At 48.0% G+C, this 27,431-nt stretch overlaps 2 protein-coding genes across 2 annotated transcripts in view; one reads left to right on the top strand and one right to left on the bottom strand.

Moving 5' to 3' along the window:
- SMURF1 (SMAD specific E3 ubiquitin protein ligase 1) overlaps positions 1-2,132 on the bottom strand; it is a 47,409-nt gene extending 45,277 nt beyond the window's left edge. Inside the window, 1 exon segment of the mRNA XM_048493756.1 lies at positions 1,832-2,132. Within this exon segment, the coding sequence (XP_048349713.1) occupies positions 1,832-1,886 (55 nt within the window). The 5' untranslated portion in view covers positions 1,887-2,132.
- Positions 2,133-12,005: 9,873 nt separating this feature from the next.
- LOC125430513 (myosin-16) overlaps positions 12,006-27,431 on the top strand; it is a 47,974-nt gene continuing 32,548 nt past the window's right edge. The window contains exons 1-14 of the mRNA XM_048492473.1: positions 12,006-12,153; positions 12,339-12,631; positions 13,602-13,745; positions 14,698-14,854; positions 15,088-15,115; positions 16,433-16,529; positions 16,693-16,785; positions 17,291-17,354; positions 17,976-18,074; positions 19,731-19,834; positions 21,094-21,232; positions 23,060-23,328; positions 24,496-24,666; positions 26,677-26,856. Coding sequence (XP_048348430.1) covers positions 12,422-12,631; positions 13,602-13,745; positions 14,698-14,854; positions 15,088-15,115; positions 16,433-16,529; positions 16,693-16,785; positions 17,291-17,354; positions 17,976-18,074; positions 19,731-19,834; positions 21,094-21,232; positions 23,060-23,328; positions 24,496-24,666; positions 26,677-26,856 — 1,755 coding nt within the window. The 5' untranslated portion in view covers positions 12,006-12,153; positions 12,339-12,421. The remainder of the gene's footprint in view (positions 12,154-12,338; positions 12,632-13,601; positions 13,746-14,697; positions 14,855-15,087; positions 15,116-16,432; positions 16,530-16,692; positions 16,786-17,290; positions 17,355-17,975; positions 18,075-19,730; positions 19,835-21,093; positions 21,233-23,059; positions 23,329-24,495; positions 24,667-26,676; positions 26,857-27,431) is intronic.

Here is a 27,431-nt window from a genome sequence, read left to right as displayed (position 1 = left end):
TTAGGGGGCACGTGGCGAAGTAGACGTGTCTGTGATCAAACAGATGACCATATACATGCCGTTCTCTAAACAGAGACAGCCTTGTAGGAAATGCCATCATGAGTGAAGCACTTGAGAACCACAAACAGAAAATCCAAGTGGTACAGTATACAACAATTCTTTTTAAAAAGTAAAATGGGAAAGGAGATGGGCAGGAATGCAGAGAATCAAAACTGAGAAGAGAAGGAGCCTCGAGTTTTCACTACCCTCTGATTAACTTGACAGAATTGCTACGCTACCAGATCTTTTGGGATGCTTTCCCCCATCACATTTTTAGCGCACAAATGTTAAGAACCTATTGCAGAGAAAGGACAAATGCACATCTTAGAACACTTGCATGCGTGCACCTGGGGAAACTGTGATTGGCAGAGGTTCTCCGCTACATACATATGGATTTCAAGACACACATTTGCCCCTGTAACACATGAAGCAGCCCTCTGCGGAGAAACCCTTGCAATTTATAAAAGCCACGTTAAGAATCACTTCAAACCATCCAAACCACAATTCCCAAAAAGTTCATCCCAACAGATCTGGACTGCAATCCAACCTTCCCTTCAGGCCCCAAAAAGTCTGGCTGGTCAGACCAAATTTCCACACTTGAGAGCCTGCACACAGTGGCTAGATATGAATGTATTCATTAAAAAGACACAGCGAAACAATGTACTCCAATTATATTCCACATTAGTACAATGTACTGAAATACAGGCTGTCCTTTAAAGGGGAGTGGGATCAGGAAGCGTTCCAGTTTTAATTGATCTTTCGGACACCCACTACATTCTTAATAAGCTTGACTGGTCCACAAGAAAACAGAAACAAGTCAACACTTCCTCAGAAGGGAGGACAGAAGACAACATAGATTCTTGCTTTCTCTTTAACATCCACTTCCTAAGGCTCTGAAAACAGAGAGAAAGCAAAAGAATACTACAAAATCCCCCCCACACACACACACACAAACTTATATGAAGTTCTTTACACAACTGGGACAGAAAAATTAGACAGAGAGACAGAGGGTGAAACAGAAGTCTCTGAAAATACATCCTATTCCTTTCCTGCAAGAGGAAACTGGGGGGGGGGGGGGGGGGAGAAGGGGAAAAGCAACATATATAATTTTACTGCAACAGCGAAAAGGGACATTTGCTACCCCTTTTCCTGCAAAAACACCCCTAATATTAAAGAGAGCAATTGTCACCCTGCTCCTATTCCCCGCTCCCCACAATATGGGGAAACGGAAAAAGATTCCTCTCTTCCCCCACAAAACTGTGACAAAAAATGCAAAGGGCAGCACTGCATCAGCAGCACTCGACCCTAGAAATCCGGTGTAGTGGCTTACAGCACAGTCCTAAAGAGTCACTCCAGTCTAAGCCCATTCATGTCAAGACTGGAGGAAATCTGCATAGGATTGCCCTGACAGAGTGTCACCTGGAGACCCGGGTTCAAATCCCCAGGCGGCTTCCTGGCTGTCAATCACACTCAGCCTAACCTACCTCGCGGGATCGATGTGAAGATACAACGGGATGCAAGTTGCCTTGGGGGAGAAAAGTAGGGCATGAATGAAAAGACACAAGTGCAAACAGGCTACAAAGAGGCAATCCCGAGATCCATGCGAGGAGGAAGAGCAGGCGAGCGATGATGAGGATGGAGGGGGGGATTTCTCCGCTTTCAACCAACCCCCTCATTCCTCTCCACGAGCCTTGCGTGACCTGGGGCGGCATGGCGTCCTGGGAAGCCGGCCGGCGCCCTCGGTCTCCGTCTCCCAGGCGGTGACGGCGCCGATCGCTCCTTCCTTCCTCACCTGTGAGGCGGACTTTGATACTCGAGCCGGGCCGCCGCGTCCCCGCGGTCGACATCGCGGCCCCTCAAAGCGAGGCGGAATCAGCTGCCGGCTACGCGAACCGCCATCGGGGACGAACGCGGCTCCTTTCCCGTCGCCGCCTCTTTCGCCCCCCGCCCCTCCCCTCCAGTCGGCCTTTCTTCCCTCAGGAGGCGGCGGCGACGACGCTCGACGCCCGCCCCGCCGGACGCGAACGAGGACTGCGCGCTCGCGCCGCCTCAACCGCCGTCTCCCCTCAGCCAGGCTCGCTCGCGCCTCTTTTCCCGTCGTGCCTCGGGAGCAGCAGGGAGGTGACGAGAACGCGTCGCGCAATGACGCAAAGGCACGGCTCCGGGGGCCATATTGGTAAGGTCGCTTCTTGTCCCTCCCCGACACACACACACACACACACACACACACACTTCTATTATAGGAGCCAGAAGGGGGGGCAAGAGGGGTGCGCCCCAGTGGCCCGGGAAAGAGTCCGTTGCAGCTGTATCAGTCGCCTTGCCCACGCTCCTGAGCCAGTGCTTCCAGGACTCCCCAGATGGGGTTTCCCCAGCACCCAACCCCCAGGTGGGGCCTGGAGTTTTTAGGAAATTTCAGTTATTCTCCAGGCAACAAAGATCAGTTCCCGTGGAAGGAATTACCTGCTCTCGCAGGTGAACTCTATGGCATTATAGCCCACTTGTAGAACTGAAAGGAGGGGTGTAAATCCAAACTCCTCTTACTCAGGTTCTGCACCCCAGATCTTCAGATATTTCCCCAGACTGGCTGGTTTGCCTGATCCTGTAAACTGGAGATGTTGGGGGACTAAAACTGGGTCTTTTTGAGTGTAAGGAACCCAGTGGCCTGTGAACAGAGTGTCCAATCTCCAGGTGGTAGCTGGCAATCTCCTGGGGTTACAACTGATCTCCAAGCAACAGGGATCAGTTCATCTGGAGAAGAGGGAACCTGTGGCATGATATCCCATTGAACCCCTCCTCCTCATGTTCCACCCACCCCCACCCCCAATTCCCAGGAATTTCCCAATCCAGAGCTGGCAAGCTTGCTGGTTGATTTTTAGCCAGTCACATCATCTCAGCCTAAACTACCTTACAGTGCTGCTGTGAGAATAAAATGGAGGAGGGGAGAATCAAAAAAGTCACTTTGGAAAGAAAGGTGGGGTGTAAAAGAAAAATGAATTAAGTACCACTGAACCACAGTTCTGTCTGCCTGATCATTTCTTAGAGGCTGTTCCAAAGGACTGGAACCGCAGCTGAAAATGACTATTCCTGATCTCCACAGGCAGACAGACAGACCCTGGTCTTCTTCATCCAGGCCTGGCTTCACTGGATGAATTCTTCCATGACTTCCCTAAGACCAGATCCTGGCCCAGTCCTGATCGAGGACAGATGGACAGCTTTTGGGCCAGGACCACCAGTAAGTTGTCACTTGCCAAACACAGGGTTCTTAAATTAGCATTCAAAGGGGCTTGGGCAGATTGATGGAGGAGAAGTCGATCTATGGCTACCAGTCTTGATCCTCCTTGATCTGAGACAGCAAATGCCTTAGCAGGCCAGGTGCTCAGGAGCAGCAGCAGCAGCAGCAGCAGCAGGCTATTGCTTTCACCTCCTGCATGTGAGTCCCAAAGTCACCTGGTAGAGCACTGTGATTAGCAGAGTGCTGGACTAGATGGACCCTGGTCTGATCCAGAAAGGCTCTTTCTTATGTTCTTAAATGACCAACACTCATGTGATGTTTGGTAGCATCACAGAATCTATCAACAGATGCCCATCTGAAATAATGTCCTCATGAAAGACTCACATACGAGAGAATTGGGTAACATGTAGTTTAGATCTCAGTGAGGTTGCTGTATAAGGTTGTTCGGATCATTTTTTTAAAAAAATGGGGCTCACTGCCTCAAGCTGCATGCTGAAAGGTCAGATCCCAGAAGTGGTGGAAAGACAGAATCCTTAGCAAGGACACCTGAGCTCCAAAGTCTGCCTTTGCAATCGCTACGGGGAAAGCAAAGGGCAGCTAAGGCGACGCGTCTCCATCCAGACAGAGCTAGTGGGAAAATAAATAAATAAAAGCAGCCTGGCACAAATGGCATTTCAGTTTTTTTCTACAGGCAAGGAACTGACCCAGTTCCCCAATCCCACAGATTTATCGAATCGGAAGATGGAATCAACGTGACGCGTGGCTGAATTATTATGCGTCGCTCCAGAGATTACTTCAGTTCAAATCAACGACGGGTTTAAGTAGTGGGGCGAAGAGCTTAGGACAGGCTGCAAACAGGTTTTCTGATGCTTTTTGCCTCCGTATCTATGTATTCGTTTCATAATTTACCAAGCCGATGAAAAAGCTACACCTTTGAGTTAGAGCATCTGTCACATCCTTTGCCTGTGAGGAGGACCAAGGCCTAACTCCTAGCATTTGTGTTTTTGCGACAATTATTTATCAGCTGGTTGTTGTGGGTTTTCCGGGCTGTGTGGCCATGGTCTGATAGATCTTGAACGTTTCGCCTGCATCTGTGACTTCTCTCTGTGATACACCTCTGAAGATGCCAGCCACAGATACAGGCGAAAAGTTCAAAATCTACCAGACCACGGCCACACAGCCCAGAAAACCCACCACAACCAGTTGAATCCGGCCTTGAAAACCTTCGACAATACAATTATTTATCACATACTTCATCTGGGAAATGTTCATACTGCCTCACTAGAGGCTGGCTCGGAAGCAAAATCAAACACAATAATAAAAACAGCAGCATTAAAATGCTTCAATAATCTACCAGCTGTAAAAACAATCAAGGAACAATAAAACAACACCAAATGCCACTCAGCATCCTAACATAGCATGACATGAAGCAGAGCATAAAGTAGCTGTAAAGGGAACTGCAGAACCCCCTCAGTTAAAAGCCTGGGTAGTCCAGGGGTCTGCAACCTGTGGCTCTCCAGATGTTCATGGACTACAATTCCCATCAGCCCCTGCCAGCATAGCCAATAGGCCATACTTGCAGGGGCTGATGGGAAACCAACAATCCATGAACATCCTGGAAGCTCCCAGGAATACTGAACCTACTGAAGCCCTATAAAGAAATGCCATCCTTGCTGTTGCGACAAGAGATTTTTATTTTTATTTTATTTTATTCGTTTTATAGACGCCCTTCTGCAGTGGGAAAGCATACTTCCTTGAAGCTCATCTCTTCCTTGTCCTGGCAAAAGAGAGACACTGTTGTGTAGGCTTAAGATTTGAACACAAAAAAATAGGAGAGAGATTTTCATCCGGGCCTTGCCCTTTGCACCGAGGCCTCGGTGGAAGAAGACAGCTCCAGACGACAGAGAACACAAATGCAAAACAGTGATTTATTAATCAGAAGTACAAATGAGGTCCTTACCATCTTGAGCTCCCCAATTCGAGTGCTTAAAAAGTCCATTTAAGTGCTCCTTCACACAGCAGCTTTGACGGCTGCAGGATAAGTCCGGGTACCTGCTTAGAAGTCATAGTGATCCTCGTCCTCGGCAGCAAAAGTGAAGGTTTTAGTTTCTTCGTTCACTTCCGGATTTAGGCTCTCGTCTTCCTGTTGTTCAAGGTGGGATGAGAAGGAAAAACAGGTGAGAGAACAATCTCAAATATTATTCAACATTGTCATTATTCAAATGTGGCATTTGCTGCCAGAGGATGTAGGGATACGTCTGCTTTAAAAGGGAATCAGACAGATCCATGACAGATGGGTCCATCAGCAGCTATTGGCCACAGCGATTGAAGAGAACCTCCACGTTCAGCGGTAGTCAATCTCTGAATCCCAGCGCAAGGAGGCAATATCGGAGAAGGCCTCAGTCTCTATGCTCTGCTATTGGAGATCCAGTGTGTGAAACAGGATGTTGGACTAGATCAGGGGTAGGGAACCTGCGGCTCTCCAGATGTTCAGGAACTACAATTCCCATCAGCCTCTGTCAGCATGGCCAATTGGCCATGCTGGTAGAAACTGATAGATGTAATTCCTGAACATCTGGAAAGGCTGCAGGCCTTAAAATCTCTGAACATAGACCAAGAACCAGAACTACAAAACAGCAACAACAGACTCATGATAAAACACCAGGCTTAATAAACATCAGGTATGCCAGGGGAACAATCCTACTTAAAGGAACATATGTCACATCCCCCTTTTAATTTTACAGAAATAAAAAAATATTGAAAGGTACTGCATTCAAATCTAGCCATTAGAATTATGCATAACCTCATTCCCTGATGGACCACTGCTCACTTCACTTACTGCAACAACCATTTTGTGGCTGCACCCACCACCTCACGCCAGCGTTCCCAAGAAACCTAAAGGCTCGAACAGTGGGGCTTTTTTTAAACAGCTGGAGATGCAGCCTGAGGCCTTTTGCTTCACCTTCATCAAGCCACCAGCTATTAAGGCTTTAGGTGGAAACAGAAACAAAAATGCTTTAGGTGGAAACAGAAGCAGAGATAACAGTGTGTAACAGAAGTAGAGATAACAGACTTCCCTCTGTGATCCACCTCTGAAGATGCCAGCCACAGACACAGGCGAAACGTTAGGAACAAGATCCACCAGACCACGGCCACACAGCCCGGAAAACCCACCACAGCCAGTTGAATCCGGCCATGAAAGCCTCCGACAATATATAGAAGCAGAGATAATTCTTAACTTTACCTCACCCACAAACATCAATTCTCTTCAGTGACCAATTACAAGGCTAAAGGCCATTAGAAATGACCACAGGGGTAGTTATAATGGTCTTTATTGACCAAATATTGGGTCAATAGTTGTTAAAAGCCATCTCAGGAGTAGGGAGAATAATAGGAGCTATTTAATATATATGTCCTTGTTTCCTATGATCCTATGTGATTGTAAAATAACTGGAATCAACGTGTGTGTATGTGTATGTATATATGTATACACACACGTTGATTCCAGGTATTTTACAATCCCATAAAATCATAGGATGCAAGGAAAACCATGACAGCAGAGAGAAAGAAAACCACTCTCTGGAAAGAAAAGTTTCAAAAAAAATTTTTCGAAGTTAAAACCGCCAAGACCTTTTTTTATTGCTACAATGTAGGGAACTGGAGACACTCTAACATCTCTTCCCTCAACATATTAACACAGCAGTTACGGTTTTTCATAAGGTCATTTTTAAAAATCCCAGAAATTAGCCAACAACCCCACCTCTACCTGCTCTTTCTCTTCCAAACCTGCTCACGAGCAAGTGCGGCGGGGCGGGGCGCTTAAAACTCCCGGGAAATGGGGTCCCCGCCTCCGATTGGCTAATCCTCAAAGCGGCCCCGCCCCCTTCACGTCGCAACATTCTGGCAGTGGCAGGTGTAAGGCGCTCGTTCGTCAGGTGAAGTAGAAAAAAAGCCCGTGGTGTATTTTGCTATCTTGGAGAATTGTATTGCGTTTGGTCGTGGACCGTAAAGACTTCACTTCACTGGGAACCTGACATATTTCGGGTTTCTTACCCTTCAAGGAAAACTCTGTACTTGCCCGGGCCTCTCTCCAGCCATCCTGTGATAAATGCCCTCAGATCACTGAAACAGAAATGGGAAATCTCTGTCAAAATAGTTATGATGTATCGCCTCCAGGCAGCTGGTTAAAAACAACAAAAAGGACATATTTTCTTGTTTAGGATTTTGACAGAGTTCTAAGCACATTAGCTGCACAGGGTTTTAAAAGAGTGAAGATCCTTTTAGAAGATCGTTTTAGGATCACAGCAGTCTGTCCTGTTGGTTTGGGGGGGGGGGCTTACTCCCAAGCAAGAGATTATAGAAACGCTGCCTTGCAGCCCAGTGCCTCAAATCATGACTTGTAGGGTGTTGCCAACATTATTAAGGTAAAACCACACATTATATTTTCCTCAGGGTAGTGGTTGCAGTGCTGGATATGATGTGGCAGACCCAGGCTCAAATCTCTGCTCTGCCATAGAAGCTGGCTGGGTGACCTTGGTTTAGTCACATTCTCTCAGCCTAACCTATTTCACTAGGCTGCTCTGAGGGAAAATGAAGGAGGGAGAGAAGGCCGGAAGCCCTTTGGGTCCTCCCACTGGGGAGAAAAACAGGGTATTAAAAATAGATAAGGACAGATTTGTGTGGTTTTTTTTTTAATTTCACAGCTAATAGGGATCTATAAGATCAGGATGCCCACCCTGTGTGTAATATGATTACACATAAGTAAATTTCGAGGTAGAGAAGTTCCATATGGGTTGCCGGAACCGATATAGGTGTTGCTAAATTTGGCTGGATAATTTGTGAAAGGTACAAGGAAGGGTTTGAACGTTTGTATTTATTTATTTATTTATTTCATATTTTAATAGTTTAGGACTTTGGCTTGTTGATTTTATGACTTAAGTTAATCTGATGTTTTAGTCCGTAGTAATTTGTAAGTGTGGGATATGGTTATGATTTTTGTCTGTGTCCGCAAACAAATTTCATTCATTCGTAAGCTGATGATTCTCTCAGTCTCCGCGTGGGCCAAGCCCAATTGGGATGAGGAACATAGTGTATAAGAGGCCCCTGAGGTTGCCATTTTCTAGGTTGCCAATTTCCTGAGGATCTCCCACAACTGGTCTCTAAATGACAAAAAGCCATTCTCCTGAGAAAACGGATGGACTCTATAGCATCAAAGCCCCCTAAGGCCCCCTCCCCACACTCCTCAGTCTTCAGCCCCAAAATATCCACATTTCCCACCCAGTTTAATTTAATTAAGTCACATATATACTTTCAGGAAAAGCTCAAGTTTGACACCTGCAGAAAAGCTGCAGTTCTGGAATAGATTCTTTTCTGGTCATGTGAAGAAGAAGAAGAATTGGATTTATATCCCCCTTTTCTCTCCTATAGGAGACTCAAAGTGGCTTACAAACTCCTTTCCCTTCCCCCCTCACAATAAACACCCTGTGAGGTGGGTGGGGCTGAGAGAGCTCTGAAGAACTGTGACTAGCCCAAGGTCACCCAGCTGGCATGTGTTGGAGTGCACAGGTTAATCTGAATTCCCGGTTCATCCAGATTACAGTACACCTGCTCTTAACCACTACGCCACTGCTGCTCCCTATGTGGACCAATAAATGCAGAAGTTTCTAGAACGCAGAAGTTTCTAGAGTCAATCCCTAATTTTGTTATAAAGTTAACTGGCTGACTTTGGACCATTTACTGTCTCTTAACTTAGTAAAGTCAAATACATACAGAGACGGAGGTAAAGCATGTCATAATTTAAACAACAGGGAAACCGGTGACAAAGTTGTAACACGCACAGAATGTGGTATTGAGCTAAGTGTGAAAAATAGAGCTAAGTGTGAAAAGATGCAAAATGATGTGTGACAAAGGTGTGACAAATTTTGTGTGTTAATACTAATCATATTTTTGCTATTTTAGAAGGGTGGGAAGGCTAAGGTTTCCAAAACATGTTTTCTAATATGCACTTTAGAGAACTTCTGATATATTTTTATAAGGCAAGCCTTAAGTTGAACTTCACTTGCACTCTCCCTACTGTAATGTTAGAGCACAGAAATGTTAAAAGCGCCTTTGCGCAGTAGAGTATACCTTGTGTTTGGAAGGAGGCAAGCTTTGAGCGTAAACATCTGCGTAGCCAAATAAATATCCAGTGGCAAATCAGAAGCAAAAATCCTCACCAGGCCTCACCCACTCACTTTCATGGGTGCCAGGAGCCCATGGGTGCCATGTTGGGGACCCTTGGCTTAGGATTTTGCTTCCTAGTATTCCCAACCCCGCCTTTCTCTCCAGCTGAGAAGCAGGTTCCGTAAATAAAACCTGCAAAGAACGCTGTTTCCTTGTTTGGGCCAGTATCAGGCTACCAAAGAACGCCGGTGGGAATACACCAGCCCTTCCCTGGGCCAGACGTCGTGGAACAGCTGGGAATGAATGCTGAACCAGGAAACAGATGCATCAGCATTTCTGTATTTTTTGGTAGTGGCTAATAAAATGCCACAAAGGCGGGAAGGGGAAAAAAGCAACCCATTCTTTGAGGCTGGAGTTTAATATAACTATATGACACATGAATTCCTCGCAGGGTTTCCTTTCTTCATTCTTTCTGGAAAGCAAGAAGAGCCTTCTTCTGTCAGTCCGGTTGCTAATTAGCTGCAGCTTCCCTGCCAGCGTTAATAAGCCATGTCAGCGGCTCCGTTCCCCTCCGGGGTTTGGTGGAACAGAGTGATAGAAACAGCAGCGGCCCTGAAGCTTGGGGCTAGCAGTGCACATCAAATTATGGGGAGCCTTCTGCATGCAAGCCAAATGGATGGCACAGAGATTTCCTGGCTTCTTTGATTCCCTTCAAGTGTGTGTTAGATGGTCCTACCTGGGGTAAAATACATCATTATACAAGAATGGAACGCCAGGTTTTGAACTCTGATTCCTGACAAGCTAGGTTTCTATGTAAAGGGAATTTTAACAATAAATCCTGACAAGCTAGGTTTCTATATAAAGGAAGTATTTAAAAATGCAAACACCCAGTCCCCTTCCTCACAACCTGAAGTGACATAGACCAGGAAAATGTGTACGATCTGGTTTGCTGAAGTGGCCTCAAGTTTTCGGGAAGTCCGAGCATGGATTAAAGTGCACCGGGAGAAGGTGCAGGGAGGGATGTGATTTTAGTGAACACCAGGGCAGAACTGGAACCATTGTTTTGAGATTGGCTGTCACAATTGTTCTGCAGTTTTAAGTAAAGTTTGTCTCCGGATGTGACATTTTGTGATGCTTACAACAGAAGACGCTGTGTGGAAATAATTGGCTGGCTTTTGTTTTTAAATAAATCTGATATCAGTAATCTGATGGCCCCAGTGGGTGCAATCAAGTTAGTCTCAGTGGGCGCAATCATGCTACCCACCCATGGATTTTCTGGAGTCTGTGTGCTTCTTCCCAATAGTTGTTGTGGTTTTTCTCCACCTCATTGGGCCAGAGATGCTTCAGAAGAACTGAGGAGGCCTCACCTTTGCTCCTTTTGGGAACACCCAGTCAAAAACAGTGGTCTCCATTATGGATAGTCACGTCACGGAGGTATGGGGTTGGGTGTTTTTGCTTTTTTGCAGCAGGAGTAGTCTATCTGAGGGAGGAGCCAGGACTTTGAATTTTGGCAGCATCACCCTTAAAATATATATATAACTTGCGCTGGTCCCAGTGCCTGGAATGGAGTAGTTTTGGTTAAACTGGGAGCCTGCATTGGATGCAGGGGGCATACATTGAAACCAGGGGGCATACATTGAAAATGCTGGGGGAAAGAATTAGGACTAATAAAAGGAAACATTTCTTCACGCAACACGTGGTCGGTGTTTGGAAAATGCTGCCACAGGAGGTGGTGATGGCCACAACCTGGATAGCTTTCAAAGGGGCTTGAACAGATTGATGGAGGAGAAGTCAACCTATGGCTACCAATCTCGATCCTCCTTGATCTGAGACTGCAAATGCCTTAGCAGACCAGGTGCTCGGGAGATGCAGCAGCAGCAGCAGAAGGCCACTGCTTTCACATCCTGCATGTGAGCTCCCAAAGGCATCTGGTGGGCCACTGTGTGTAGCAGAGTGCTGGACTAGATGGACTCTGGTCTGATCCAGGAGGCTCTTCCTTATGTTCTTAAGGCCATTGCTTTCACATCTTGCATGTGAGCTCCCCAAGGCATCTGGTGGGCCACTGCAAGTAGCAGAGTGCTGGACTAGATGGACTCTGATCTGATCCAGCAGGCTAGTTCTTATGTTCTATGATGGGGAAAATGAAGAGTGAACAATCCTGGTTCCCAGTAACCTCCAACCCTCCGTTTTGCAGCTGTCCCCTTCCCTGGATTTTGGTTGGGGAGGGATGGAAATGTCGGGCCAAGTTTTGTGGAAGCCACAGCCAGCTGCCTGTCTGTACAGAAGATGGAACCTCTGTTAAGCTTTTCAGTGACTAGCGCCCTGTGGTCCCAATCCACTCTGGCACTTGTTGCTCCCACTGGCAAAACCTTTCGCTGCTTCCTGGGAGCTAACTGAGCCTACTCGAAATGGTGCCTTCAGAAGGGAAATGTGCCATGTGGAGATTCTATTTCGGCCTCCTTCAGTCCCCTGAGTCGTGTGGCTGAGTTTATAAGATGCCCTATAAGGCTGAGAGTAGGAAGAAGAAATCCCCAAGAAACCAGGCAGGACGGTCTGAAGCCTATCAGCTTCCCTTCCACAAAGGCTCTGGGGTTTGTGGCATCTGCGTTCCCCCTACTCCGCCCTACAAGGCAAGTGACATCTCAGACGCATGGAACAGGTATAAAAGACTCGATCCAGTGTCTTGTAAACAACAGGTGTCTTCCTGCCTTGTCTCTCTGGTAGGTACTCCCTGTCTGTTGGCTGAGGTTTTAGGGTATCTTTAGTGGGCAAAAAATGAAATCAGGAGGTCACAGTGTGTGCGGAGGGACGTGAGGAGTGGATCACCGCACAAAGTGGACGACTGCATGGGGCAATCTCTATTCTTTCTTTTCCTTTACACCACTGCTTTCTCTCCTTCTTGAAGCCGCAGTTTTGTGGGTAATACCTTCACCAGCTGCCTCCTCCTTCCGGCTTCTGCCCCGTGCCTAAACCAGCACCGACGCCAACATGCCTGGTGGCTACAAAGGAGAATGTGGGGACGATGTGGACCCACTGCCATTCCTGGCTCCCACCGAGAAAGAGAAGCTGGAGGCCATGAACAAGCCCTACGACATCAAGCGCTCTTGCTGGGTCAAGGACGACAAAGAAGGTTTCGTCGCTGGGGAGATCCAGTCGGAGGCTGATAACCAAGTCACTGTGAAGACAGTGACCAATCAGGTGATCCAGTGCGGAGTGTTGAGAAAAAGAGGCACCTGGATCGATTTTGTTTGCTCTAGGCTATTAATAAAAGGGTGGGTTTTTTTCCAAAATGGGGAAGGAGACCAGAACAGGGAAACCGATGCTAGTTGATACTGGAGGAAAGTGTTGTCAAATAGCAGTCGATTTGCTACAACCCCATATGGTTTTCAAGGCAGGAGAAACAGGGAGGTGGTTTTCCATTGCCTGCCTCTGCATAGCAACTCTGTGTTCTTCCTTGCTTGGTCTCCCATCAAAATACTAACTGGGGCCAATCTAGCTTAGCTACTGAGGTCTAACAGGATCGGGCTAATCCGAGTCATTCAGGTTGGTAATGTAGCCTAATAATGTATTGTCGAAGGCTTTCACGGCCGGATTCAACTGGTTGTTGTGGGCTTGGTGGGTCTTGTTCTGCTGACACAGTGTGATACACCTCTGAAGATGCCAGCCACAGATGCAGGCAAAAAGTTAGGAACAAGACCTACCAGACCACGGCCACACAGCCTGGAAAACCCACAGCAACCAACAGCCTAATAAATTTCAGAGTACAAACGGGACCATTGAAACAAAGGAGGGGGCCCACAGGTGTTGTATCCAGGTGACCTATTTTACTATTGCAACAGCATCAGTCATGTTATTTCAATATTTTAGCACGATCTCGGCTGAGTTCTTTTTTGCCTGTCAAACTGTTCTCCAAACTCTACACTAAGCACAGTGTAAGATACTAGATGGGTGGCCCAGGCTAGCTCGGTTTTATCAAATCTTGGAAGCTAAGCAGGGCCTGCTTTGTATTTTGGTGGGAGACCACCGTGAAATTCCAGGATGGCTATGCAGACAATGCTCAGAACTTTCCAATGTATCATTTAGAAGTGGGGCTTGGAAAGCTTTGAACAGTGCCGACGCTGTCGGTGCTGTTGCCCGGCTTTCATGACATCATTGTTCAACCACACAGACCGTCACCATGAAGAAGGACGACGTCCAGCAGATGAACCCTCCGAAGTTCTACCAGATCAGCGACATGGCCAACATGACCTTCCTGAACGAAGCCAGCGTCTTGGACAACCTGCGGCAACGTTACATCGTAATGAGGATCTATGTAAGTCGAGTGAGAAGATGGTCTGCTGTGTGTGAGTACCACACAGGGCAAAGGTGTTTCAGATATGATGGACCTCTTTCCTCCCTAGAGGCTGAGCGTCTTTGGGAAGAATTATAGGGCTCACTTGTTTGGATTGGGCTGCAGAGCTCAGCATTGTTGTAGGGAAAGGAGAAGGACAATGAATCCACCCAGCTGGCTTACACCTCCCCCCGGATGGTACCCTGGCTGGGCCTCCACTCAACCGGGTCCAGGTCTGCGCTTTCTAAGTCTGCCTCAGAAGTGGAGCTAGAGTAGTCCTCTTTGTTCCAGGTGTGCTGATTCCCCAGCTCTGTGAGAATCAAACCACCAACTTCCTGCGTGGGGTAGTGGTTAAGAGCAGGTGCACTCTAATCTGGAGAGCCAGGTTTGATTCCCTGCTGTGCCACTTGAGCTGCAGAGGCTTGTCTGGGGAACCAGGTCAGCTTGTGCACTCCAACACATGCCTGCTGGGTGACCTTGGGCTAGTCACAGCTCTGAAGAGCTCTCTCAGCCCCACCCACCTCACAGGGTTTTGTTGGGGAAGGGGGAAGGGAAAGGCGTTTGTAAGCCCCTTTGGGTCTCCTTACAGGAGAGAAAGGGGGGATATAAATCCAAACTCCTCCTCCTCCTCCTCCTCCTCTTCTTCTTCTTCCTCCTCCTCCTCTTCCTCTTCCCTCCTCCTCCCTGGCCTTCTTGATCTTCCCTTTTTATTGGAATCCCCACTCTGACATGGCCATTCCACACCCGCAGCAAGTGTACGGTTCCTGCAGGGCAGAGATGCTACATGCCAAGCAAATGCTCTGCCGCTGAGCTCTGTCCCCTCCTGGCTACTGCGAGTGCCCCTGACTGAGAGCCCGAAGCTCTTCACCCAGTTCTAAAACCCGGTGATTCCTGAGAAAAGAAGCTGATGTTGGTTCCTTTCTGCTCTCCCCAGACTTACTCTGGCCTGTTCTGTGTCACCATCAACCCATACAAGTGGCTGCCCATCTACGGTGCTCGGGTGGCGCAGATGTACAAAGGCAGGAAGCGCACAGAGGTGCCTCCCCATCTCTTCTCCATCTCTGACAACGCCTACCACGACATGCTGATGGGTGAGGCCTGTGGACAGAAATCTTTGCCCCGTCCTAGAATGTCTTGGGTGGCAATGAGCTTTATTTCAGCACTGCTGTGCAACCCCCCCCCCCGCCCCCTTCCCAAAAACCATGTTTTCAAGTCTGTGGTCAGATTAATGGGGAGCTACTGCAGAGTTGTAAATTAGCCCGGCAGGAAGATGAAGGGCCCTTTATTAAAGCCTGTTGTATTGTCTTTCTTGTCCTCCACACAGACCGGGAAAACCAGTCCATGCTGATCACGTAAGCATATACATTTGCATGCTGCTTCGCTCCATCGCTCGAGACAGGTACTTTGTTGTGAAGAGGAATAAAACTGTATTGAAAACAGTGGGAATGGCAGAGGAGCAAGCTGCCTGCCTTGGAAATCATCTAGCTCTGAGGCCATCTACATCTAGCTCTGAGGGCATCTCTGACCTCCTCTGCTTGAGCACTGAAGATTCAGAGCATTGCCATCTTTGACCTCAGAAACTGAGCTGAACCCCCTTTTTGTAAATGGGGTTGGCTGCCTCTAGGTGCCTCTCAGCTTTTGGGCAACATCTGTCTAATTATCTATCACATTTTTCACTCTGTCTTCCTTACAAGGAAGTGGTGAGTGTATGATCTTTTCCCATTGGTGGAGGGTTTGTCGTGGTGACGTTCCATTCCCGTAGCCGAAGTCACCTAGTAAGGGTTCAACCCTAGATGTGCCTGGATCGGATCTGATCCTCTCACCCAGGGCCCCCAAACTTTTTAAATTCTGCAGCCACTTCTGTAATTTTGAGCGGTCGGTGCAGCCACGAAATGGCTGCTAAGGTTTACCTTCAGTCATACAGTCTAGGCACCGTGATAGCAGCTGCTGCCAAAGCAATGCTTTTGAAAATCTGCACAGTCAATCAAATTTGCAGTAGTCAATCAGAAACCCGGCGGGGCAAAAATGCCACCTGGTCCCACCCACTTACAAAAAGCATTTGGCGAGCACCAGGGATTATGTCAGCGGAAGCTGTAGTGCTCAGGGGCACCACTTTGGGGACATCTGCTCTAACCTCTATACCAGTGATGGCAAACCTTTTAGAGACCGAGTGCCCAAACTGTGACCTTACAGTGTGCCAATACAGTTCTAGAAAGGACAATCCTACTAAAACCCACTTATTTATCACAAAGTGCCAACACTTGGCCAAGGGGAGGGGGGGCAAGGGAATTTAACTGGTTCTGGTGGGTTTTCCAGGCTGTGTGGCTGTGGTCTGGTTGATCTTGTTCCTAATGTTTTACCTGCATCTGTGGCTGTCATCTTCAGAGGTGTATCACAGTGGGAAGTCTGTTACACACTGTGTTCAGGACCTCCCTGAAGCTCAGCCCCAGCCGGCTGAGTGCCTTGTGAACAGCCAGCCTGTGCGGCGTGACTCCCAATGCGTCTGCCGGCAGCAGCCTCTGAGGGGGCAAGGGGGAGATGATGACATGCATGCCCACAGAGAGGGCTCTGAGTGCCGTCTCTGGCACCTGTGCCCATAGGTTCGCCACCACGGCTCTATGCCATGCTGTCTGTCTGCTGCTGATTTCCATCTCCTCTTTTACCCATAGCGGAGAATCCGGGGCCGGCAAGACTGAAAACACCAAGAAAGTCATACAGTATTTCGCCAACATCGGCAGTACAGGCAAAGCTGCTGCCGATGGGAAGGTAAGGGCTTCTGGCAGGGTGAACTGGGAACCGTTGTCCTGCAGCAACCACAACTGTCTTCCCTTGGAGGTTCCAGATGATAACGCTCATCTTTTGCAGTTGAGAAATGTCTCCAGTTAACAGACCGTCACATTTAGCCAACCGATGGTTATGTCTTGCACAGGGATCCTTGGAAGATCAAATCATCCAAGCTAACCCAGTCCTGGAAGCCTTTGGAAATGCCAAAACCACCAGGAACAACAATTCCTCTCGTTTTGTAAGTACCTGAATGTGTATTGAACCCCGCTATCGTTAGCACCATTAGCACCCTCTACCTCACATATTGTACATTGTTCACAGATCCTATTGGCCGGTCATCCTCTGAGTGCCCAGGGTTTTGATTTGAATTGGGACCGCAGGGAGTCGAGGATTTCGCCCTTGTGTTGTTTTCCTGACCCGAAATGGCCTCAGGGAGTCAATGTATGCACCACTAAAGGAACATCGATTGCTCAATGCAATATATTCCATTTGCACAATTTCAGTTTGTAGAACACCCCCCGGAAATGTTGCGAATATTGGATCAAAAAAATTCCCAGGAGCCTGTTGATGCTACACTGTATAGAATAGTTTCCGAGAGCAAATTTTGTTTGCAAAAGCAGAAACGTCTAATGTTTTGGTTCCCAGTTGGCAGTTTGTCCCCTGAACACTTTACCTGTCTACCACCTTCTGTCTATTTTTTCTTCTTTCTCTCTCACTCAATGGGCTTTTTTCTCATTGTCCAGGGGAAATTCATCCGAATTCACTTTGGCAGCACAGGCAAACTGGCGGGGGCTGACATCGAGAGCTGTAAGTATCCAAGTTGGTCTGATCTTTGCCATAAGAGAACCCCCAAATCTCAGCCCTGGTTCTATTTTAGATGGAAGTCAGTAGTAATGTTATGGAAAACAGTTATGCAGCAGTGGCGTAGTGGTTAAGAGCAGGTGCATTCTAATCTGGAGGAACCAGGTTTGATTCCCCGCTCTGCCGCTTGAGCTGTGGGGGGTTATCTGGGGAATTTAGATTAGCCTGTGCACTCCCACACATGCCAGCTGGGTGACCTTGGGCTAGTCACAGCTTTTTGGAGCTCTCTCAGCCCTACCCACCTCACAGGCTGTTTGTTGTGCAGGGCGGGAAGGGCAAGGAGATTGTAAGCCCCTTTGAGTCTCCTACAGGAGAGAAAGGGGGGATATAAATCCAAACTACTCCTCCTCCTCTTCTTCTTATGCACAAACACTGTGCAGTTTATTTGTGCTATGTCTGCCTCTGAAACCCCTTTCAGAGATAGAATCTTTTAACTTAAATCAGCAGTACACCCAGCCCTGGAATAAGCTTTTGCACAGCAGAAGACCTACCTCCTTAAATATATATATTTAGCTGTGCATTGTTTCTGTGTTCCTGTCACAAGCTTGGGTTTCTTTTGTGTTCCAGATCTCCTAGAGAAATCTCGTGTCATCTCCCAGCAGCCTGCTGAACGAGGCTATCACATCTTCTACCAGATTCTCTCAAACAAGAAGACTGACCTTACTGGTATGGCAACTTGTACCCTGTTTCTCTGAAAATAAGACATCCCCTGAGAATAAGACATAGAGGATAGAGGTTTTGCTGAAGTGCTAAATATAAAACATCCCCCGAAAGTAAGACGTAGCAAAGTTTTTGTTTGGAAGCATGCCCGTCAAACAGAACACCAGAGCATGCAGCTGTGGAGCGGGAAAATAAGACATCTCCTGAAAATAAGACATAGTGCATCTTTGGGAGCAAAAATTAATATAAGACACTGTCTTATTTTCGGAGAAACACAGTATGTGCGTGATTTAAGTATGTGTCTCTATTACAGGGTCTCCAAAATGGTGCCCTTGGAGTAGCAGCGGCGTAGTGGTTAAGTGCAGGTGCACTCTAATCTGGAGGAACTGGGTTTGATTCCCCGCTTTGCCGCTTGAGCTGTGGAGGCTTATCTGGGGAATTCAGATTAGCCTGTGCACTCCCAACACACGCCAGCTGGGTGACCTTAGGCTAGTCACAGTTCTTCTGATGTTTCTCAGCCCCACCTAACTCACAGGGTGTTTGTTGTGAGGGGGGAAGGGAAAGGAGATTGTAAGCCCCTCTGAGTCTCTTATAGGAGTGAAAGGGAGGATATTAAGCCAACTCTTCTTCTTCTTCTTCTTCTTCTTCTTGGGCATCACGGTGCCAACCAACATCTAACTTGGCATCTGCCATTTGTTTGCGGATAGTGGGTGGTCCCAAGTGGGGCTGCTGCCTAGCACAGCTTCTGATAGGCCACTGGGTTGATTGGCGGTGCAGATTTTTAAAAAATAACTTGGACGACGACCTTCACCAGTGCTGGTTGACTGTTTTTTTTCTCGCTTCTCCTTCCTACTGCCTTTTCAAAATTACCCTTCTATTCCCCTGTGTTTAGACTGGGTGTATGTGTGGCTCCACCTCTTGTGGCAGCCATTTTGTGGCTGTGCCCACCACCCTTTTCCAGAATCCCACAGACTCAAAAAGGTTAGGGACCCTTCCTCTACTGTATCGGGATGAGTACAGAAATAGCACACCTCTTTGCACCTTTGCACCTTTCCCTCTTGCAAGCTGTGCCTATCTGCAAGCACTGTTAACGTGGGATAGAACACAGGAAGGAGGGAACTCTGGGTTCCTTTCTGCAGACCCACCTGGCCCATCAGGGTGTCAGGGTGCTGTCTTTCTCAGAAGTCACAGAACTCTCACAACTTTGTGAGAGCCACATCCAGAAGGGCGAAGCATTGCTTTACAAGCAAACAGCAGATGGAGAAAAGAGAAAATGGAACTTCTCAGACAGCCAGAAATGGGGGGTTAACCCACTTTCCTTGTGATTGGTGGGGAAAACACATGCAGAATAATGCACTTTCAATCCACGTTCAATGGACTTTGCAGCTGGATTTTACTGTGCGGAAGAGCAAAATCCATTTGCAAACAGTTGTGAAAGTGGATTGAATGTGCATTATTCTGCATGTGCGGAAAGGGCCATGGAGGAAACTTGGCGTTTTGTCAAAGCATTGGGGCCCAACTGTGCTAAAAATATGCTGGTATACAAAGACGGTGGTTTTATGCATGGCAAATGAAACTGACCAGCGCTGGGACGGGTGGTGTCACCCGGTCCCGTGGCAAAAAGACCACGCTCTCCCCTTCCCCATCTCTTTTGTCTCGCAGAATCCTTGCTTCTGGTGCCAGACCCTAAGGAGTACCACTGGACCAGCCAGGGAGTAACCGTGGTCGACAACATGGACGACGGAGAAGAACTGCTTCTCACAGATGTAAGCCTGCTAATACCGATGAGCAGCAGTGGTGTAGTGGTTTAGAGCAGGTTCACTCTAATCTGGAGAACCGGGTTTGATTCCCTGCTCTGCCATTTGAGCTGTGGAGGCTTATCTGGTGAAACAGATCAGCTTGTGCACTCCAACACATGCCAGCTGGGTGACCTTGGGCTAGTCCAGGGGTCTGCAATGCGCAGCTCTGGAGCCACATGCGGCTCTTTCAGCCTTACACTGCGGCTCCCTGTGGCCTGGAGGTCAGAGGGTAGCATGGGCGTGTCCCTCCAGCCCTCCAGAGCAGCGCTGGAAGGAAAGGTGAGTGGAGGGGCTGAACTGGAGGCGGCTCCGTGTGTGAGGGTGTCGCTTTTCATATCCCCTCCACTCCCCTCTCCTTCCAGTGCTGCTCTGGAGGACTGGAGCGACCCCTGGAGGTTGGAGGATAGTATGGGCATGTCCCTCCAGAGCAGCTGCTATCCCCCCTCTACCATACCCACAGCCGCCACGGCCCCTCTGCCCCACGGAGCAGGCGGCTGCCTGCTCTGTCTGGCAGAGGGGGTTTCCCTGCCCTGCGCCTCCGCCTCCCAGCGCTGGAAGGAAAGGTGAATGGAGAGGCCGAACCAGAGGTGGCTCGGTGAATCTCAGGGCCATGGAAAATGGGTCCAAATGGCTCTTTGGGTGGTAAAGGTTGCCGAACCCTGGGCTAGTCACAGCTCTTCGGAGCTTTCTCAGCCCCACCCACCTCACAGGGTGATTGTTGTGAGGGGGGAAGGGTAAAGAGATTGTAAACCCCTTTGAGTCTCCTTCAGGAGAGAAAGGGGGATATAAATCCAAACTCTTCTTCTTCTTCTTCTTCTCGGAGGAGGGCTATGGGTCAATGGGGACCATCATTCACACCGTACATCCAGGGAAAAGGAGAAGAGGGAAATACAACAAGGGGAAGGTGGGGTGGGGGGGGAAGCTGAGAGTTCAAGGTGAAGGAACAGAGTTTCCACCTAAACATCAGGAAAAACTTCCTGACTGTCAGGGCTGTTCGACAGTGGAATGCCCTACCTCGGAGTGTGGTGGAGTCTCCTCCTTGGGAGGTTTTTAAAGAGAGGCTGGATGGCCATCTGTCAGCAGTGCTTTGACTGTGTGTTCATGCATTGTAGGGGGTTGGACTGGATGGCCCTTGGGGTCTCTTCCAACTGTATGATTCTATGATTTTATGAATGGGAGGCATACAGTGTCAAAGTACCTCTGTCCATCTCCTCCTGGTCTAACAGGTTGCCTTCGATGTCCTGGGCTTCACTCAAGAAGAGAAGATCGGCATTTATAAGCTAACTGGTGGCATCATGCACTTTGGCAACATGAAGTTCAAACAGAAGCCAAGAGAGGAGCAAGCAGAAGTGGACACCACAGAGGGTAAAGAGATTTTTTGGGGGGATCGGTTTTTCCTCTTCATGGCACCGAGGGAAGTCGGAAGAGCTAACAGAAAGCAAGCGGTTGTCAAAATAATACATTATCGTGATGCTCAGATGGGCTGGGTTGGTTTCAAATTCACAACCTGGGAGGTCGTGAGAGCCAGTGTGGGGTAGTGGTTAAAGGCAGGTGCACTCTAATCTGGAGAACCGGGTTAGATTCCCCACCCTGCCACTTGAGCTGTGGAGACGTATCTGGTGAACCTGATTAGTTTGTGCACTCCAACACATGCCAGCTGGGTGACCTTGGGCTAGTCACAGTTCTTCAGAGCTCTCTCAGCCCCACCCATCTCACAGGGCATTTGTTGTGGGTGGGGGGGAAGAGAAAAAGATTGTAAACCCATTTGTGTCTCCTTATAGGAGAGAAAGGGGGGATATAAATCCAAACTCTTCTTCTCCTTCTCCTTCTCCTAGTCTGGAGATCCCAGTTTGATTGCCCACTCCTGCACTTGAAGCCTGTTGGGCGGCCCCCACCCAAGGACTAACCAAGGCCAACCCTGCTTAGCTTTTGAGATTTGATGGGATCAAACTAGCCTGTGCTGTTGACAAACCAGTTTCAATGGCATAACCTGTTTAGATTTATAATAAAACAGGTTTGCATTGGCCAGCATTAATTAATACGTTATTGATCTTTCTACTTATTACCTGTCCATCACTGAGGTCCCCGGGCGGGGCACAATAATAAAAACATCACACACGATCTTAAAATCAACATTAAAAACTACTTTAAAAGCCCTCCCCATCCCACACCTTAACCCTCCTAAAAACATACTGGACTGTCCCCCATAATTGGGCTGGGCCAAATCAGAAGAGCGCCAGTACTGTGCTCCAAAACAAAACAGAGTTGAAAAATAATAATTTATGTCTGGAAAGATAATATACTTCCTAGTCCCTTTTCTAAATGGTCAGAAGGACAAACTAGGTGTGGTATAGTCCTAAAATCAGATCAGACTGTGCCAACCTAGACTATTCAATACAGGTCTACCCTATCCTGAGCTCCTAGGAGAGGTAGGGTAAACACGTGGTTAGGGACACTGGATGTTTCCAGTTTTAGTGAGATACTGTTGTCACGGCTAAGACAACTGTGAAGATTCATTCTGTCTGGCCATAAATCGAATGTTTCACCAGCAGCTGAAAGCCCTCAATGATGCGAGTAGCCTCTACCCGGGCCAGGGGTTTTACTGCCCTGGCCTCTGCCTGGTGGAACACCCTCCCTCCAGCTTTTAAGACCCTGCAGGACCTTGGACAGTTCCTGCTTTGTGCTGGTCCCCTCCCAGGGGGATTGGAGGGTTCTTCAGGTTTGCTGTTGTTGTATTTAATTAATTTGGTTTTAATTATTTGATTGTTTTATTGTTTTTTATCATCTGTACACCAGCTGGAGGCCTTCGGGGGTGGGCGATGTAACAAATTAAAGAAACAAACAAACAAATAAATGCCAAATAAATGGAATGTACTGGGGTGGTGTGTAGTTTCCGGGCTGTATGGCTGTGTTCTAGCAGCATTCTCTCCTGACGTTTCGCCTGCATCTGTGGCTGACATCTTCAGAGGATGCCAGCCACAGATGCAGGCGAAACGTCAGGAGAGAATGCTGCAAGAACACGGCCATATAGCCCGGAAACCACACAGCACTCCAGTGATTCTGGCCGTGAAAGCCTTCGACAATAAATGGAATGTACTCCATTGAGCCTGTTCTTTATTGTGAATGTCAGTGAAGTTTCCAATGCTGGGCTGATGCATCCCACTGAACTTGCTTTTCTCTGACTGTGGACAGTGGCTGACAAAGTCGCCCACCTGATGGGACTCAACTCCGGGGATCTCCAGAAGGGCATCACCCGCCCTCGAGTGAAAGTGGGCAATGAGTTTGTCCAGAAGGGTCAGAACATGGACCAGTGCAACAACTCCATCGGGGCTCTGGGCAAAGCGGTCTATGACAAAATGTTCAAGTGGATGGTGGTGCGGATCAACAAGACCTTGGACACCAAGATGCAGAGGCAGTTCTTCATCGGAGTGCTGGATATCGCCGGCTTTGAGATCTTTGAGGTACGGGAAGCAAAGAACAGCCTCAAAGAACAGGGAGTAGCAGTGGCGTAGTGGTTAAGAGCAGGGGCCCTCTAATCTGGAGAACCGGGTTGGATTCCCCACTCTGCCACTTGAGCTGTGGAGGCTTATCTGGGGCATTCAGATTAGCTTGTGCACTCCAGCACATGCCACCTGGGTCACCTTGGGCTAGTCACAGTTCTTCGGAGCTCTCTGAGCCCCATCCACCTCAGAGGATGTTTGTTTTGGGGCTGGGAGAGGGGAAAGGAGATTGTAAGCACCTTTGAATCTCCTTACAGGAGAGAAAGGAGGGATATAAATCCAAACTCCTCCTCCTCCTCCTCTTCTTGAATGCCCTTTTATTTGTATTCTCCAGGTTGCTCCAGAGCTAAGAACTTTGGTGTAGCTCTAGAGGCTCAGAAGGAGATTATCTAGAGTTAACACCAGACGGGAAATACCAAAATGCTTATAACAAAAAACCTATCTTGATTTTTTAATGAGCTCCCATTAGAACATTTTTACTGTCCCCACCCTGTCTGCAACTGGTATTGAGAGATATACTGCCTCTGAACTTGGAAGATCCTTTTAGTCATCATGACTAATAGCTGTCTGTGGACCGATTCTCCATGACTTTGCCCAAACCCCTTTAAAAGCTATCTGAAGCTAGTGCCCGTCCACAGATCTGGTAGCTATGAGTTCCATAAGCTGATTATGCTTTTTTGTTTTCTAACAGTACTTTCCTTTGATGGGCGTTGCATCTATTGCCCATCAACATCATGGGGTGTTCTGAAGTCCTAGCATTATGGGTGGGGAGGGGGAAACCTTATTTCTGTCCACATTATCAATACTTCTTCCTAAGTGCCTATTTGACATTCAGTTCTCCCCTTAAATTTTTACATTTTAATGCGTTGCAGTTGAGGAAAGTGCGGGTTAAACTCTTTGCCTGCAACCCAAGTTGTGCATTTGTGGTAGGGCAGAAATCTGTTTTCACAGCAGAAATATGACCCGCAACAAACCTACTAAAAGTCTGCGGAACAAACCTGCTTTGATTTGCCTGAGACCAAAACACTGCCCTTTGGTTCGATAGAAGCCCTGTGGCTTTTGTACGCTGCATTTCCAAGGAAAGCGAGTCCAATGTGACCAATGGCTTCTTTTTCTCCCTTTTGGCAGTTTAACAGCTTTGAGCAACTCTGCATCAACTTCACCAATGAGAAGCTGCAACAGTTTTTCAACCACCACATGTTCGTGCTGGAGCAGGAGGAGTACAAGAGGGAGGGCATCGACTGGGTCTTCATCGACTTCGGCCTGGATCTGCAGGCTTGCATTGAGCTCCTGGAAAAGGTGATTCTTCCTTTGCGGCTTCTGGAAGGAACAATCTCTTGCAGCAAAAGCCATCATCTGCTCTCTTAATGGAAGTCAGGTGGTCTCCATTCCCCAGAGCTCTGTTGACATTGCAGGCAGAGGCGTAGCTCCAAGGAGACCGGGGGTGCGCGACGCACCGGGCGTGTGCCCCTGTGGGGGTGTGTCAAGGGCGTTCTGGGGGCATTCCGGGGCGGAGCGGGGGAGGAGGACACTCCAGTGCATCGGGCGCTTTCCCCCCTTGCTACGCCTCTGATTGCAGGCAACCCCTGGGCTAGACTATTGAGCAAGAAGAGCAGATCAAAAGTTCCATCTAGTCCAGCATCCTGTTCCTCACAGCAACCAATGAGGAAGCACACATGCAGGGTGTGGAGGCCCCGTAGCGCTGATCGAGCAGTCAGGCAGGATATAAAAGTTGTAAATATTATAAATATCCTGACCTGGATGGCCCAGGCTAGACCTCATCTGGTCTCGGGAACTTAGCAAGCTCGACCCTGATTAGTACTTTGGATGGGAGACCACCAAGGAAGCCCGGCATTACTATGCAGACGCAGACAATGGCAAACCATCTCTGTTTGTCTCTTGCCTTGAAAGCCTTATGGGGTTGCCGTAGATCAACGGTGGCTAGACAGCAATTTCTATCACCCCCAAATGAAACAAATCACTTTCCATCACCACCAACGAAAATAAATAATGTCCAATCAGGGCTAGTGTCACGGCCTTGGAAGTTTCCTGGATATTAAGGTGGAGCACAGTGTTTTTTTTTAAACCAAGAAACTAATCTATGCAAATACATCCCAGGGGGGTAATTTGTTGGTCCCAAGAGTCTCCTGGCTTCTTATCACCAAAAAATATTTGACCAGCAAGGCCTGCTTGGATATATATGAATTTAATCAAGCTCCATTCGCACAATAACACTTTTGTATTTAGTGCCTTTTTATCCCACCGTTAAGAGACTGTGAGGATCTTAGAATGGAGCCCTCGCCCTGAGGATGGAACTAGGGTCAGTACCCTCCAGAATAGCAACTGATTTCCAGGCAACATAGTTAAAGTTTCCGTAGAGTCCCCACACCATGTCAAGCTTCCCTGGACAAAATGGCTGCTTTGGTGGATGGACTGTATGGCGCTATAACCCACGGAACTCATCCTCTCCTTAAACCACGCCCTCCTCAAGTTCCACCTCCAAAATTTCCAGAACTTTCCCAGCTGAGATGGAACGTGCGAGTGGAATTGGTCCTTGAACTATTTTGAACACAAGCCTTTCAAGTCTGTGGGAGCAGCAGTGGCATAGTGGTTAAGAGCTGGTGTACTCTAATCTGGAGGAACCGGGTTTGATTCCCTGCTCTGCCGCTTGAGCTGCGGAGGCTTATCTGGGGAATTCAGATTAGCCCGTGCACTCCAACACACGCCAGCTGGCGACCTTGGGCTAGTCACAGTTCTTCTGAGATCTCTTAGCCGCACCTACCTCACAGGGTGTTTGTTGTGAGGGGGGGAGGGAAAGGAGTTTGTAATCCCCTTTGAGTCTCCTATAGGAGAGAAAGGGGGGATATAAGCATAAGCATAAGCATTTATTGTCATTGTGCACGCACAACGAAATTTACAGCAGCATTCCTCGATGCACACAATTTCAGACTCATATCCCATCCTCACTTTCCCCTTCCTCCACCCATCCCTACACAGCCCCAAACACATCAACACGAAGCCACGGAGTTTAGCATAGCCACAGCTCTAGAGTAGAAGCTGTCTTCTAAATATACTGCTTCATTCCCCCCTTTTCATAAGCTGCTTCAGGCATGTTTTTCTGGAAGTTGTGGTTATTGATTTTATTTTATTACATTTAATACCTCTCCCTTTCCCAGGCTTGGTGTGGCTCATGTGGAAGAATGGGGAATCAAACGCTGTTTCCAAACCTGGTCCATTGCTTTAAACACTACACCATTTTTAAAAATATGCCACTGTATTTTTCCTCACATTTCTCTCTCTCTTTGTCAGCCCATGGGCATCTTCTCCATCCTTGAAGAGCAGTGCGTGTTTCCTAAGGCAACTGACGCCACCTTCAAGGCAGCCCTCTATGACAATCATCTGGGCAAATCCCCCAACTTCCTGAAGCCCAAAGGAGGGAAAGGAAAAGGGCCGGAAGCTCACTTCGAGCTGGTCCATTATGCCGGCACGGTGAGTGCAAATAAACCCTGGGGGGTGTTTATTCTTTGCTGCTGCAAAATACTTCTTTTGGAATTTTGAGAAAAGGTAGTTGGTGTCGCCACAAAATGGCTGCCTGGGAGAAGTGGGACCTGTCACAAAATGGCTGCAGTGAGAGGCGGTTACAAAAGGCGAGGAAGTTCCAAGTCAGGCATGTGGTTCTTAAAAGGCACTTTTTTTTAACAGCCAGAAGTCCTCTGAAGATCCTTTTGTGAGATAGAAGGACCGGGGCTCAATGGTAGAGCCAGGGTCCCAGGTCCAATCCTTGGTGTCCCTAGTTAAAAAGACCAGGTACTGAGGTGAAAGACCTTCACCTGAGACCTTGCAGCATGGCTGCCAGTCAGAGTAGGCAATACTGACCTTGATGGACCAAGGATTTGATCCCCTATTAGACAGCTTCTCATATAACTGGTATGTGTAATGGAGGAAAACCAAGATGGACTCTTGAGTGTCAGGAATACCATTGGGGGAACACCATTATTGGTAATCGCTGGTATGCAGGATCACTCTTCTAAACAGCAGGTGTTGTAGGAACAGGCTCTTGAAAC

Source organism: Sphaerodactylus townsendi, linkage group LG04, assembly GCF_021028975.2.
Source record: "Sphaerodactylus townsendi isolate TG3544 linkage group LG04, MPM_Stown_v2.3, whole genome shotgun sequence".
In the NCBI taxonomy this organism is placed as follows: domain Eukaryota; kingdom Metazoa; phylum Chordata; class Lepidosauria; order Squamata; family Sphaerodactylidae; genus Sphaerodactylus; species Sphaerodactylus townsendi.
This window is presented reverse-complemented; position numbering and strand designations above follow the sequence as displayed.